Below are 15,866 nucleotides of genomic sequence, written 5' to 3'. Positions count from 1 at the left end.
CTGAGCGCCAGGCAGGTCAACAACAAGTTTGGAGAATCATGTCCGAACTAATGCCAATTTTATAGTACTAGCCCACTGATATACCATGCTACAGTTTAACATGAATACTCAAAGCCGACCAGTCCTCGTATTAGCCCCTAACAAGTTTGGAGAACCATATCTTTACATTAAGACACCAGATATATGGATTTCTAACTTATGTATTCTTTAATCCATACACTAGTACCTTGTGTCTTATGAATCACTTTCTTCTAAATACCTTTTCAACTGTCTTCTTTTTACATAAAGTGAGTGAGTACGGCTTTACGCCACTTTTAGCACTATCCCACAATATCAGGGGGCACCAGAAATGGACTGCACACTTCATGCCCATGTGGGATTCAAACTCCTGCTTTTGGTGTAACAAACAAACACTTTAACCATAGGCCACCCACTACTACCCCATCTATATTAAAAATACAGATGTTCAAAATCCACATATCTCATGTCCTTATGAATAACCAACTTCAAAATGCCTATTGAAGACCATCTTCCCGAGGCAAGAGAGTTAACTGACTATAAAAGTCCAGTTTCCACCCTTGCCGAACTAGGCTGGTATTATGGAGTTACATTTTGGCTGGACTAACAGTCTATGCATAGTCCAATCAAAATCGCGCACCGAAATCGAAATCGGGTTCCTAAACTCGTACAGATTTCGGTCGATTGCAGGATTTGCAAAGCATGTGATTTGATGCATTTTGTGATGTACCTGTTTTATCACAATATAGATCTTGATTATCGATCAGATCGTCCTGACTCTGCGCCAGCATTTTGTGTGAAGCAAATGCAAGTGATGCTAGAGGTGGAATCTAATTGGTTCATCGGAGAGGCTTAGAAGGGACATAATTGGTAAAAGCCACTGGTGGCGCTACGATCGAGCCCAGTAATTCCAGCCTAGTTCGGCAAGGGTGGAAACTGGACTTTTAAAGTCAGTTAAGTCTCTTGCCTCGGGAAGATGATTGAAGACCTGATGTTTTAACACATCAAAACCACCAAACTGCACCTGAACAGTGAGTATACTTTAGTACATACAAAAATAACTTATGTGATCATGAAACAAACCATTTGTTTTCAACATTTCAACAATAAACAATTAGCATCCAATGAAATTTAGCTGAAAGCTAAGAAGGGGGTCTATAAGTTTACCCTATTGGAAAATTTAGAACTGAACATACTTTCAGAACATGGATGTCAATAACAGGAACTTCACCAAGTTGGAATATCGCCATGCAGTAATACCAGGCAAAACTATAGTACAATAGAAAACTAAATATTTTATATAATAGATTAACTGTCAAAATGACAGATTTCTCTGAGGGTTTGATACCATCTATATATCTCATGAAGCTGTCATGAGCTGTAAGGAGCTGTGACAGTCAATCGATCGGCAATTCAGTAGCTGTGGCAGTCAATCGATCAGCAACATCAGGACCTGTGGCAGTCAATCAATCAGCAACATCAGGACCTGTGACAGTCAATTGATCAGCAACATCAGGACCTGTGACAGTCAATCGATCAGCAACATCAGGAGCTGTGATAGTCAATCGTTCAGCAACATCAGGACCTGTGACAGTCAATCGATCAGCAACATCAGGAGCTGTGACAGTCAATCGATCAGCAACATCAGGAGCTGTGACAGTCAATCGATCAGCAACATCAGGAGCTGTGATAGTCAATCGATCAGCAACATCAGCAGAACCTGTAACAGTCAATCGATCAGCAACAACAGGAGCTGTGACAGTCAATCGATCAGCAACATCAGGAGCTGTGACAGTCAATCGATCAGCAACATCAGGATCTGTGACAGTCAATCGATCAGCAACATCAGGAGCTGTGATAGTCAATTGATCAGCAACATCAGGAGCTGTGACAGTCAATCGATCAGCAACATCAGGACCTGTGACAGCGGTCAGTATATTGTCCATGTCACATGTTTCATCTGGGAGGTCCTCCCAACAGTGAGTTCTTCAAGGGCCATCCTGGCTTGTTCTGGAAAAAAAAAAATAATCCCATTTCTCTTGGATTCAAACACAAGATCAGAGGATCCTGGAATACTTAAGGGATGCAACTGCATAGAACCGTGAAACCTTAGGCCAGGCATTTTATATTTTTCAGATTACGGACCCGACGACTCCAATTTTTTAGAAAATGTAAACAATATCAGATTTCACAAAAAAAAATTCCCGCCAACAGCCGTGTAGTCAGTTACTTTATTTGTTATCATCACCCTTTAGTAAAGAAAATATATGAATTTACCGTTGTAAACTAGTGAAGAGATACATAATTGATCTTTGTTGATCTTGAAGCTGAACATGAATAGCCTCCCTTGACAATTGTCCGTGTTGGAAGTGGTGGAATTTTTATTGTTATAAGGAGCTTTATCATCACAAATGGAGGTCTTTTGAGCACAGAATATGTTCATAAAGTATGCCAGAGGCATTCTGCATTAAAAATAATGCATCTGGCTTTTTTCTTTTCTTTTTCCCCTCCTCCAACTCTGGACTTTGGGCTGAAAAATATGTAATCCTAAAAATAAAAAAAGCCTGGCCTTAGATGACTCAGCCACTCATGCCTGATAGTCTGTCAGGAAAACATGGTACAATTGATAGCCAGCCCTAGGGTATGAAGGGCCACTATAACGACCAGGTCCAACCCTTCACATTGTCATTCACCATGTTCACATAGGAGGTCATCTCCCCGAGGCAAGGGAGTTAACTGACTATAAAAGTCCAGTTTCCACCCTTGCTGAACTAGACTAGTATTATGGAGTTACATTTTGGCTGGACTAACGAGTCCATGCATAGTCTAATCAAAATCGTGCAGCGAAATCGTAATCCGATTCGTAAACTGTCGTGCAGATTTTGGTCGATTGGTTGATTGCAGGATTTGCAAAGCATGTGCACCGCAAACTTGTTGTCAACAGATATTTTCCAAACCTTTGCTTGATTATTAAATGCTACAATATTTTTCCTATATAGGATTTCTTGGAAATTATTGTAATAAAAATTTGGTTACATACTACCTTGAACACCACCCCCCAAAAAAACAAACAAAAAAAACCCTGCCGCCCACAAAAAAATTCAAAAGCCATAGCCCAAGAACCAATCTCGTTAAAATCAGATCTTAGTTCTCGCTACAGCTAAACAAAGATCTGAGGACATCCCATTAGGGGTCACGTCAGAACGACCTTTCATCCGACCAATCAGAGCAAAGCTTACCAGAATCATGAAAGTGACAGTCGGAACGTCATTTCTAATCATGCAACCTCGAAAACTTTAACACGGGGTATTCCGAACGATAGTTACAGGTTTAACGACTGAATCCATACAATCTAGACCATATATTTTCCATTCCAGAATGTTCTTTTGTTCAGGTTTCAAATTTTTAATTGAGAATTTGTCAAAATATGTTTCGAAGCCTTGTCGCCAATTTGTAATTGTAGTGCCGTAAAGCACGAGAAAGCTGCCTTCTGATTGGCTAATTTTGACTTCTTGTAGGTCCTTCCATTGGTCGGTCAAAATTCGCGCAAGGTCGGTCTGACATGACCCGTAATGGGATGTCCTCAGATCTTTGTTTAGCGATAGCCAGAACTAAGATCTGATTTTAATGAGATTGCCCAAGAACCAGATCTACTATTTTTTTAAGCCTAAACCAATTTAATTTTCACAACATTCAGCATTTCTCAGTTGCACAGTATTTTATGGGTAAAGGATGAAGATATTTTTGAGAACGGATGATCTTTTTAAAGAAATGCCAGGTCCCCCCCCCCCCCCCACCCCCCCCCCCCCCAACTAGTCAACACATCCCTAAATGAGTACCAGTGATGAGTGGACAACCGTGGAAGATCAGGATGTTGATCTGAGGACAGAACTGAGTGACGGCCTCCACAGACTCATCTGTCAGGTGCTTGCAGTGATCCATGTGGATTTCCTGAAATTAGCAACACTTGACATGAAGTGCTGAATGCCAGGAAAGTACACAAGTACACATCAGCGATACGATATGCATTGCATCCTGTATCCATAATATCTACTTGGAAGAAATGAACCTTGTACTTTCAATTCACATTCGGCACTAATCATCTGAACTAGAAATAATAAAAAGTCTAGCCTTTAAATGTGAAACTAATACCCCGTTCACATGCACCTCTATCCATATGTGTGTATATTTGCATATACCGTATTCGACGTAATAAGCGCCCCGCGGCGATATTTGCTAATATATTGGCCAGTGAACAATCCTAATTAGCACCCCTTCTGATTGATCAATGTACACAAGACTTATATAATCACGTATAATACGCACTCATGTGTTTTTTGCACATTTAATTATGGGCAATTAAATTCCCGGAAAAATATATCTGTCGTACATAAACATTTCAGGTTGTCAGCATAAACCACAAAATTTATCTTTTAACTCTGTTTATTTTACTAAAATAATATTCTAATAAGAGCCTCCTATTTCTAATTTTGAGAGCGCCCTGAGTGCTTATTACGTCAAATACGGTATGTGTAAATATACGTGAGTATATTGCTTGTCATGTGAACGTGTTTACTCATGTGTGTATATTTACATCTGAAACACATTTACATCATGTCTGGAGCAGGTGCAAAAGTAAATGTAAATTTGCACTGCATGTATTATATTGTAATGTGACCGTTTATGCCAACTTCAGAGGATGATCTAAATAATATACCTGTTGATTTGCCAACACCAACAAATTGTCAACAGTTCTGTATTCTCTCAGTATACAGCATTACCAACTTTAATGCAGACATCCAGAGCTGGGCGGGTGGTGTTTTCTCTGGGTTTCCGGGAGACAAATATTTGTGTATAGGTTAAATTAAACACATGTTGCTCTATGTGAAGATTTCTGTAAGGTAACTCTCTTTTCATGTGACTTTGATTGGAAAACAACATTTTCATGTAGAAAGACGTGAACAGACTGATGGAGATGTGTGCCTTACGCCATTTACGTACCCTATTTACACACCTTAGCTTATTTACATGTGAACGCATAGTAAATTTACATATACACGTGTGTACAGTGACACATGCAAAATTACATACAAATATACTTGAGTAATTGTTGTGCATGTGAATGGGGCATAATACCCTGTTCACATGCACAGCATCTCCAGCAGAGTTTGTTGGTGATTAAATGCTTCAAAATATTCTAGCTACATGATGGTGGTCTGTACAGAAATTAGTATGGAGTGAGTGAGTGAGTTGGGTTTAACACCGCTTTTAACAATATTTCAGTTATATCGCAGTGTGTCAGCTTAATGTGGGAAGAAAGCCCGAAGTGATGCAGGTGTCAGACGTTTACCACTTCAGTGAAACCTACAAGCTCGGGTATGGTGCTGACTAACCTAGAAACATAACCGTGGTAAACCGGGATTCAAACCCACAATCATAGGTTTCTGGCGTACCCAAGGGACGCAACTCTGCACAGCGAAACGCGGCGCTTAGACGACTGGGCCACCCGTGCCCCCAGAAATTAGTATGGACCAGACAAATCCGTGACAGGGTTAGAACTAAACTCAAATGGTACAGATAGAATGCCCTTGTAATGTTAAAATAATGGGAAATTTGTACTAGCCGGTAGGAATTTATACTGGCCCCGGGCTAACAGGCTAGCGTTAAGTTCAAACTCTGAGTGACTGATATTATGAGCATCAACCCACACAACTGCCATGTAATCAACCAAATCACCCAGCATAACCACTCGATCATTCAGCTTCGCTTGGGACAAGCACAGATTGCTGGGGACCTATATTCTTAATCAGTATGCCCACAAGTTTCTCAGGTAGACCACACATACTTCACATATGTTTCAGATTTTCCAATTATCATCTAGAAGCAGATATATTATGCTAGACATCTTGCAGAGGTGCAGATAAATGAAAATGAATTGAAGTAATTGCAATCTTATTCATCAGTTGGCCATATCATACAGTGCATGATGAACTGCAGCAGTTTGATGCATGGAAGCATCAATGAGGTGTAATCAGGAGGGATTATGGAATCAGCAGATTGGGTGGAGCCCTCTTGTTGTGTTGGATTACCTTCAATGTTTTGGCACAGGCTCCATTCACAAGATTGAAGACTCCGTTATCTGTGATCTGTATAAAACAAACATAGAGCCACAAGTAGGGCTGGGCCGGGTAACTCAGGTACCCGGGTCGGGTGGGTACTGAGTAGGACCCGGGTACCCACAGGACAACCCGGACCCATGGTTAGTCACGTGATATATTGTTTAATGACAAAAATTATTTAGAACTCTATGGTTACACTACAAGTCACTAATGTTCGCATTTCTTTCTGACTATGCACCCATTCCTTCCGATTTTTCACATGGTTGAATAAAGATATAACTTAATTCAACTTCAGTGTGTGCATGACCAGATTGTTTAATACATGTATCTAAAAACGTTTTGCCAGGGCTATGCTAAAGATTTTCCCAATCAGACATTTTGAGACATCTCCTGAGACCTACAGTGGGTACCCGGGTAGGGTCGGGTAATAGGGAGGTGGGTACCCGGGTAGTAAAGTGGGACTCGTCCCAGCCCTAGCCACAAGGCTCTGTATCTCACCTGACTTAGGAAGACAATCGACCTTATATAAGTGCAAACATCAACAGTAAGTTCAAGAAAAATTGGCACAAAAGATAAATGATTATTTAAAAAAACAACACATTGATATGAACAAGATAAGTTGTATTCATAAGAAGGAACATGCATGCCAAATTTCAGTTTCATTTAAGATCTTGGTGACAGTGGATCAATGTCTGGCTTACTGGGGCTCACAGGGTCGTAAACAATGGAAACAAATTCATACACTGGTAACAAGTACCAGTATGAGAGGTTTCAGCTTCACTGGCGGTGTGGTTGCAAAGGAGAAGATTTTTACGATGGACGACACACATGACATATCATATTCGAAGTAATAAGCGCCCAGGGCGCTCTCAACATTAGAAATAGGGGGCTCTTCCTAGAATATTATTTTGGTGAAAAAAAACAGTTGAAAGATAAATTTTGTGGTTTATGCAGACAGCCTGAAATGCTTATGTACGACAGATATATTTTTCCAGAATTTAATTGCCAATAATAAAGGGTGCATATAACACACGAGTGCATATTATACGCGAATAGGGGAAGGAAGTGGTGCGTATTATATGCAAATAGGGGTCGTAAGGGGTGCTAATTGGGAATATTCACTAGCCAATATATTAGCAAATCTCGACGTGGGCACTTATTAGGGAGGGGCGCTTATAACGTCGAATACGGTAAGCCCACTTGACTTTCAGGCAGGTGAGCAAAATGGACAAATCTCAGATTCCAACTCATGATCATGGGTGTCTGGCATGCCCAAAGGACAATTTGTTGTAAGTATATCTATGAGAATATTTACATATTTCTTCTGACCAAATGGTAATTCCTCACCGTAAATGCCTCAAGTTTAATTCAGGATAAACAGCTTTTAAAGAAACTTTCAGCTGTTTCTAAAGATCAGAATAAAGATGACAAAACAATCATGAAAGTTCGTCTTATGAGAGAGAGTGACTATTGCATTAAGCCGCTTTTAGCAATATTCCAGCAATATCACAATGGGGGACACCAGAAATGGGCTTCACACATTGTACCCATGAGGGGAATTGAACCCGGGTCTTCGTCATGATGAGTGAACGCTCTGACCACTAGTCTAACCCACCGCCCCTGTTCTCATGAGAAATGCTTGCCCAAAAATAATCAGGAGAAAATGTAAACATCTAATGACCCTATATTTCTGAGAAACATGTGTCCTATTCGTTTGATATGTGGCCATCATTTCCACAGTGTGACGAGTCAAGTGAGTGAGTGAGTATGGTTTTATGCCGCTTTTAGCAATATTCCAGCAATATCACGGCGGGGGGACACCAGAAATCAGCTTCACCCATTGTACTCATGTTGGGAATCGAACCCGGGTCTTCAGCGTGATGAGCGGACGCTTTAACCACTAGGCTACCCGACCACCCCTGCTTGAATGTTTTAACAAATATTTGGAAGATATTCAAAATCTTTCCAGTATATAAGTTATGCTTCCTTTGTTGCCCAATGCACATATTTAATTTCAAGGAAGTAAAACGAAAATCAAATTGAAACTCAGTAACTCTGACTTTAATGTTAACTAGGGCAAATGTATTCATTGTTTGTCTTTTCCTGTACTTAGAACACTCACATTGGCTCTTGAAAAGTTGAGAGATTTAAGAAAATTGGAATACTGTCCAAGTGCTGTGAGGGTCCTGTCTGTGATGTTAGGACAGCCTCCTATATTGAGGTCCCTCAGTTGCGGACAGTTCTGAGACAAGGCAATGAGTGCATCATCTGTCAGGTTAACACAGCGACGCACGTACACCACTTGAAGTTGATGACAGTACTGGGAAAGGGATGTGATGCCTGTGGATTAAGAACCTTTATCAAACTATGGCTAAACACTCCAAATAATTCGTTCATTTTAAGTAGGCTTCCATACAGAGAAATGTCATCATAATAATAGCAATTAATCCATAATCAGAGTATTATTTTATATACTTATCCTGCATTACATATTGCACATTGCTCTTACTACCAAAGTCTGAACTGGAAATGAAGGACAATCTATCAGCATCTTCAGTAACTCTGCCCAACATGATCTCCATGACATCTGGTGTCGGAAGGCACGCCCCCGATATGTCATTATTGTCTTCGAACATCCATCAGGGCTGATGATATGGAGGGGAAGAAGATATCAGTCATGGGAGGGCCCTTTAGTAAAAGCCGTCAACTCCGGTATCATAATAGTTTCCGGACTTGAGCGACAGCGCCGACAGTATTGATGGCGGACAGGTACATAGCTATAGTACCACCCTTAAGGTGTTTCTTTGTTCTCGGGTGGAGTAAGTAATCCGCCATGAATTGTGCTAATGGAGGCACATTTATCATCACACAGCCCCTGGTGGATGGTCTATGAGCCCTGAGCTATATCTTTGGGTTACTCTCCTTGAGTAATCCTTGGAGGTTAGCGCCTTCATACAACAAAAGCATGAAGTTGAAACTGCTCTTGGTACGGATGGAGGCTGTGAGGGTCATGCAGTGGATTGGAGCACTCCGAGAATTTTAGAGCTGGTTGCTCAGCAACGTGTAATAGGTCCGGGAACCAGTCTAGGGTGAGGGCATCGATGGTCCAGGCCTGACGATCCAGCATTGGTGACACGAGTGTGTTCAACAGCGTGTTGTGTCTTATGGCAAACAGGTCGACTGCTGGCACAGTGGACGGAAGCACTCTGGATGCAGCTTCCACTCTGTGGGGGATGGTTGGTCCGGCCTTGTTAGAGCATCGGCCAGGACATTGTGTCTCGCTCTGGTCTCCAGTCTATTAGCTGCTTGTTGATGAACCAGATGACCGTTGTGTTTTCCGTGGCAATCAGCAGCTTGGCATTGGTCAATACTGTGCTGCCAGCTGACCGCAGTTTCTGATTTGCCACTGTTTTTGATCTTGGGACCACAGCCCTAAGGCTGTCTGGTCCAAGAAGTGGACTCCCCTGGAGTGAGATCTTGCCATTGAAGCGGAAAGTCACAGACCAGGGTTGGCAGAGGAGCTTGTGTTGTGTTCCAGGTTCCAGTTGGTGAGGTCCAGATATCCCAGACGTCGAGTCTGACATCCTCCTAGAGTGTTGTAAGGTCTACCGTACACTTCCTGGATACCTGGAGATACTAAGCAAAGACTGGCAGGGAGAGGGGGGAACAAAATTGACACTTCTTCCCAAACAGCACAGAACGGTACAATCAAGGCACCATGGTGAGGGTCCTTTGGTGACTTCTTACCATGACAAACAATACAGTGGGCAAGCATCAATCTGCAATTTAAGCATAAGTATCGATAACCAAATGTACCCAAACATAGGGAATAATAATCCAATATTTAACCCAACAATTATGGTTGTTAAAGGATGAAAATGATGCTGAATAAAGTGAAAACACTTTATAAGCCAAGGAGAGGTTATAGGTAAGGCAAAATAACGTGTGCCACAAATGAGACCATGCAAAATATTCAAGATGGCGGAATGTAACAAAGCACATGAATACTACTGTGACTATAAATCACCATCATGTGCAAGACATTGATATTATCACAAAAATATAAGGTGAACCGTGAAGACACCAACCAGAGGAGGAAGATAAATCACATATAAATCATAAACAATGAACAACCAAACAGGATGAACACAGATTGCTGAGCAATTTTATTGTTCACAACTTGTCAGCCTGGTCACAAGCAGTAATGCAAAGATGAGTGACGTCATCACTTCTGAGGTCAGGTAGACGCTGTGTCATGTGGTCTCCCTGACAACTGATAGGAACAACTACTTCTTCAGCTGGACCTTACACAGCTTCATTTTACTATCAAAAGAAACCAGCAAATGCATTAAGGAGTGATGCAGATTAAGTTAAAATTTATTCATATTAAACATAAATCATGATGTTCACAACAACCATTCACATCGCCCGCCAACAGGAAAAATGGCAGCCAACATGAAACACGACCCAATGTGAAGGCATGGATATTTTTAGTTCCATGAGTTGTAAACGCTGGATAACCTAGTCCACTGGAATAAAAAGGATGGATAACACACCGACTACGCTCAGAACAATATGAAATTCTTAAAAAAACTAGGTAAGATCTGGGCCCACTTGCACAAAACGATCTTAGCGCTATGACTATTGCACGCCTATGTTAAAGTATGGGAGTTACGATCATCTTAGCGCTAAGATCACTTTGTGCAAGTAGGCCCTGGTCTCCCACATCCTGCTTTGTAAGCGTAGAGAAAAAGGACATGTAGGGGGCGTGTCTTCGACACCATATGTCATGAGGGTCATGGAGGTCATGTTGGGCAAAGAGTTACTGACGACGCTGGTAAATCGTCATTCCTTTCCAGTCAGGACTTTGGGACTTTAGTAATAAGAGCAAATTGCAATATGTAATGCAGGATAAGGTAAAATATAGGTTTATCTGGTTCAGACTAGATTATTTACAGGCCGCTCTCAATAGCTGGAGTTTTGCAGAATATGATCATGAAAAACAACCCACCACATCCCCGCACATAAACATACAGATTTTAAAGTTTTGGGGGAAATCCATATCCTTATCCATGTGTTCGTCTGCACCACAATCTTTTCAGTCAACTAGCCTGAACATGGATCCTAGCATCAATTTCACCTGAGATTGGTGTCATCATATGGACTAACTTACTGTGCTTACAAGGCCAAACAGACTTTTACTAGACTCAGGCTCTAGACTAGTGGCTAAATCCACAGACTGCCTTATACTTCTCCTATAAATGTAGAGGTCAATAGGAACTTCTGAAAATACTTGGAATCCTCACTTGCAACCACATTTGCAAATATAAAATGATGAGAATGTGTTTCTCATTTCTCTTTTTGAACTAAGATTACCATGGACCTGCACCTTGATGGATGAACTGCCATCTTGAAAAAGAAGCAAAAGAAGCCAACTGCTTGTAAGAAAAAAACACCTAACTTAAGCCTTACCAATATATAATTGATGACAACTGTCTATAACCCAGTTTAAACATTAACAACATGGCTGCACAATGTGTAGTACCAAATACGTTGTCAATGAGTCTGTTAAAGAAGTCAGCTAACCTGCTGCCCCTACATGTCACCAGTCTGTGACAAAGACTTTTGAGTCTCTACTTGGCTCTTAGCATTACTTTCATCACATTATAAATTAGATTAAGAACCATTATGAGCTGAGCGTACCTAACATACCTAACAGAATTTTACAAGACTTGGGTTTGGGATGAGCAGCAGAGGTCACAGATTGCGGAATTATTGGAAACCAGTACTACTAGATTCAGAAGTATTCCAAGAAACCCTGACTGATACTGCTAGTCACAGATCCCTCACCTTGTGTTGTGACAGCTGTTCTTGATTCCTTGATAGAGTTTAGATCAATCTTCTTGAGTTGAGGACACTTTGAAAGATTTGCAAGACCAGCATCTGTGACTTCAGACTCACTGAGGTCCAGCTTCTGCAACCTGTTATGAAGAACCTGCAGAAATAATAACAATGTTAAACTTTCTTAGGTGGCAATGTCTTCTGATATAGTTCACTACTTCGTTAGTACGCCTTCCTCAACCTTTAACAGTTATTGCCTTGATTAGGATAAAAGTCTTACAGCTATTGGAACATCAGCCTTTTACAGTTATTGGGACATCAGCCTGTTACAGCTACTGGGACAAAGGTGTTTTATAGTTATTGGGACCAAAGTATTTTAGGCTTAAAAAAAAATTAAAGAATGGCTTTTGAAAATATCTTGCGGCAAGGCAGACTTTTTTTGGGGGGGAGGGGGGGAACTAGTTATATTTAACCAAACAAATAAAAAGTTCTGTACAATCAACCTGTGAATGTATTCCTTGATGAGTAAAATACTGGAATACAGTATTGGGACATCAGCCTGTTACGGTTATTGGGTCACCAGCCTTTTACAGCTACTAGGACATCAGCCTTTTACAGTTCTTGGGACAACTGTCCCTTACAGTTATTGGTACAACAGTCCCTTACAGTTATTGGTACAACAGTCCCTTACAGTTATTGGTACAACAGTCCCTTACAGTTATTGGGACAACTGTCCTTTACAGTTATTGGTACAACAGTCCCTTACAGTTATTGGTACAACAGTCCCTTACAGTTATTGGTACAACAGTCCCTTACAGTTCTTGGGACAACTGTCCCTTACAGTTATTGGTACAACAATCCCTTACAGTTATTTAGACAACTGTCCTTTACAGTTATTGGTACAACTGTCCCTTACAATTATTGGTACAAAAGTCCCTTACAGTTATTGGGACAACTGTCCTTTACAGTTATTGGTACAACTGTCCTTTACAGCTATTGGGACAACTGTCCTTTACAGTTATTGGGACAACTGTCATTTACAGTTATTGGTACAACAGTCCCTTACGGTTATTGGTACAGCAGTCCCTTACAGTTATTGGTACAACTGTCCTTTACAGTTATTGGGACAACAGTCCCTTACAGTTATAGGGACAACAGTCTCTTACAGTTATTGGGACAACTGTCCTTTACAGTTATTGGGACAACAGTCCCTTACAGTTATTGGTACAACTGTCCCTTACAGTTATTGGTACAACTGTCCTTTACAGTTATTGGGACAACAGTCCCTTACAGTTATTGGGACAAGTCCCTGAAAATTATTGGGACAACTGTCCTTTACAGTTCTTGGTACAACAGTCCCTTACAGTTATTGGGACAACTGTCCTTTACAGTTATTGGTACAACAGTCCTTTACAGTTCTTGGTACAACAGTCCCTTACAGTTATACTACACAGTCAGACATGTCATCAGTAGGGAAGGGTGAACATTTCCTCACAGCTCTGATGTTAGAGTCTGATATGATCCCTCGCTTGCACATCAGAGTCAGACATTTGTCTTTGATATGGAGAGGCAGACTTTCCAGGTCGCTGCCACTGTCTAGATTCAGCACTACAACCTTCACTGACCTGAAACACAGAGCGAACTTAAAGTCTTCGCTACTTGTCCACTGAACAGGCAAGTTACTCAGATGAAGAAATAATGCTGGAAGAATAGTGAAGTGAAACAGTTGGCTATATGCATCTTGATGCACACCCGTGATAAAAACATTTCACATTTTCAGGATCACCAGTCCCAAAGCCTAAGAGATTTGTGTTTTGCCTCATTACCATGGCTGAAACAATTATTGTTTACATATGGTAGTACATAAGATAATGTTGTTTAATATTCTGGAACATGTTATCGATGTGCACAAACATGAGACAACATCTTACATGCATCATAGTTATTATTTTGTCTTGATATCTCTTGTATATTAATCAAATGCCTCAGGGCTTGAAATCTGAATTCGATGTAAAGCACATAAACCATCATGCATTGAATATGCAGCACTATTCCGATGTCCGAGGTTTAAACTGACATAGATTTACTCCCTCTTCGGAGTCAGCATTAGAATTGGTCCCCAGGAACCTTAACTGTATTGGCTGGTCAGAGTCTAACATGGTTGATTGAACATTTTGCTTGTTTGCTGTTTAACGCCGTGTTCAGCAACATTCCAACTATATGACCAAAGAGGACCAAGTCTGGACCAAACAATAGAGCTCTGCACAGCGTAGACAACAACACAAGTGCTGCGCAGAGTAAAATGGCTTCAGTCAAGTTTTTTTATTAGTGGCAAACTGAAATAAAACTTTTGTGTATTTCTAAAGGATGAGTTACAAAATACTAATTGCCAGCTCGATTAGCTTTGAAGCCAGTGTTTATCAAAGCCTAGATTTCGAGTCATGTAGAGCCAAACACTCTGCTATCCATAGTTTCTTGTGACCAGTCTATAGTACCTCTGTCATATTGTCACATCTTACACAGTCCATTAATGTGTTTCTCATCAGTTTCAATTTGTATGAGTCTATACATATAGATAAACATACCGGTAACTTTCATTGAGAAAATATCCTTAAATGTGAAAAGTTATTTCCAGTTGCCCATTTATCCTCCACAAGCTGTTAACGAACCCTTCAGAGAGATAGCAATATGTTTTCTTTCTTGTGTGAAGCTATATTGTCATGTACCTCACTGTCACAGCTGTAGTAGTATGTCAATATAATTATGCAAAACAATATGTATAAGGTGAGGTGAAATGGGGTTATCGTCGCGTCCATGATTATTGCACTTATATAGCGACGTGCATGCACGTGTGTATGTGGCTGCTTGTACTAGACCGGACTGATGCCGATTTATAGTGCTAGCTCACCGAGATACCATGCCGCAGTTTAACATGAATACCCCACTCAGATACAGTATACTGACTCCAAGCCGACCAGTCCTTGTTTTAGCCCTTTAATGCCGAATAACAGGGTAACAACAAGTACCATATTTTAACGTCTTTTGGTATGACGCAGCCGGATATCGAACTCCGGACCTTACGGACCTCTACCACTAGACCACGGAGGCCGGTCCAATATGTATAAAGCTCACAGAGAAGGCAAGCACTAGGCCTGTCTGTACCTATTTCGGTACAAGTAAGTTTGTTTACAAACAAAAGAAAAGTCTGGTCACTTGATAAGCCTACACCATGTACACCCATGGTCTGGTCAATGGAGCAGAACATTCTGTAGCGGAATAAGCTCAAGGAGTTAACAACAATTGTTTACAAACAAATGGCAATGAAAAACTTGTTTTTCTACAAAAAAATTAAATGTTAAAAAAGCAAAACGGGGAAATATTAAGTTTGTATAATTGGTATTGATATCTTTCCGTCGTGCATACCAAGTTCATAAACTGAAAATTGTCAAGTCAAAAACTGATTTTTCAATTTGACAGTCAGTAAAATTTGTACAATTTTGAGAATGACTCAGCTACTAAACAGTATCAAAGACAATGTTGATACGTCTTTGGTTCGAGATGATGCCATGGGTCTTCAAATTATATATGGGTAAACTATTTTAGTCATCTTCCCCAAACAAGATCTGACTCATGGGTCTTCTTTGATCATGACACATCGTGACAGCTGACGATCAAGCTAAAGACACGCAAAATATACAGTAATGTATAAGCTGTTAATGCGTCCTATCGAAGCGCCTGATAAAATTACTTCACTCAGTGAAATGGTAGTTTCTTACGAGTCAAGTAAAGATGGCACAGTTGGAAACATCATGCTGTCAGTGAACGCACCTGGCTTCTCAGACGCCATGTTGTTTATGGTTGCAACCAACGATTCTCATCAGCCAATCA

The 15,866-nt window shown here is 40.7% G+C and overlaps 1 protein-coding gene across 1 annotated transcript; it reads right to left on the bottom strand.

Annotated features, from left to right (window-relative positions):
• Nucleotides 1–1,869: 1,869 nt before the first annotated feature.
• LOC139475460 (protein AMN1 homolog) lies at nucleotides 1,870–15,825 on the bottom strand. The gene is made up of 7 exons (XM_071258668.1): nucleotides 15,755–15,825; nucleotides 13,474–13,603; nucleotides 11,988–12,132; nucleotides 8,260–8,477; nucleotides 6,108–6,164; nucleotides 3,858–3,969; nucleotides 1,870–2,028 (listed from the first exon to the last, which is right to left on the bottom strand). The coding sequence occupies exons 1-7, from the start codon at nucleotides 15,823–15,825 to the stop codon at nucleotides 1,949–1,951; spliced, it is 813 nt and encodes a 270-aa protein (XP_071114769.1). The 3' UTR covers nucleotides 1,870–1,948.
• Nucleotides 15,826–15,866: the final 41 nt, after the last annotated feature.

Source organism: Haliotis cracherodii, unplaced genomic scaffold (assembly GCF_022045235.1).
Source record: "Haliotis cracherodii isolate W230 unplaced genomic scaffold, xgHalCrac1.p SCAF_3, whole genome shotgun sequence".
NCBI classification, from domain to species: Eukaryota; Metazoa; Mollusca; class Gastropoda; order Lepetellida; family Haliotidae; genus Haliotis; species Haliotis cracherodii.
Note: the sequence above shows the minus strand (reverse complement) of the source record. Positions and strands in the feature narration are given on the sequence as shown.

What these genes read in the sequence shown, in the direction of transcription:
- LOC139475460 (XM_071258668.1), bottom strand. Translation starts at nt 15,825, where the DNA reads ATGGCGTCTGAGAAGCCAGGTGCGTTCACTGACAGCATGATGTTTCCA. An exon ending in AACAGCTGTCACAACACAAG is followed by an intron (nt 8,478 to 11,987) that starts GTGAGGGATCTG and finishes CTTAATCCACAG; the next exon opens with GCATCACATCCCTTTCCCAG. An exon ending in TCAACTTTTCAAGAGCCAAT is followed by an intron (nt 6,165 to 8,259) that starts GTGAGTGTTCTA and finishes TGTTTTATACAG; the next exon opens with ATCACAGATAACGGAGTCTT.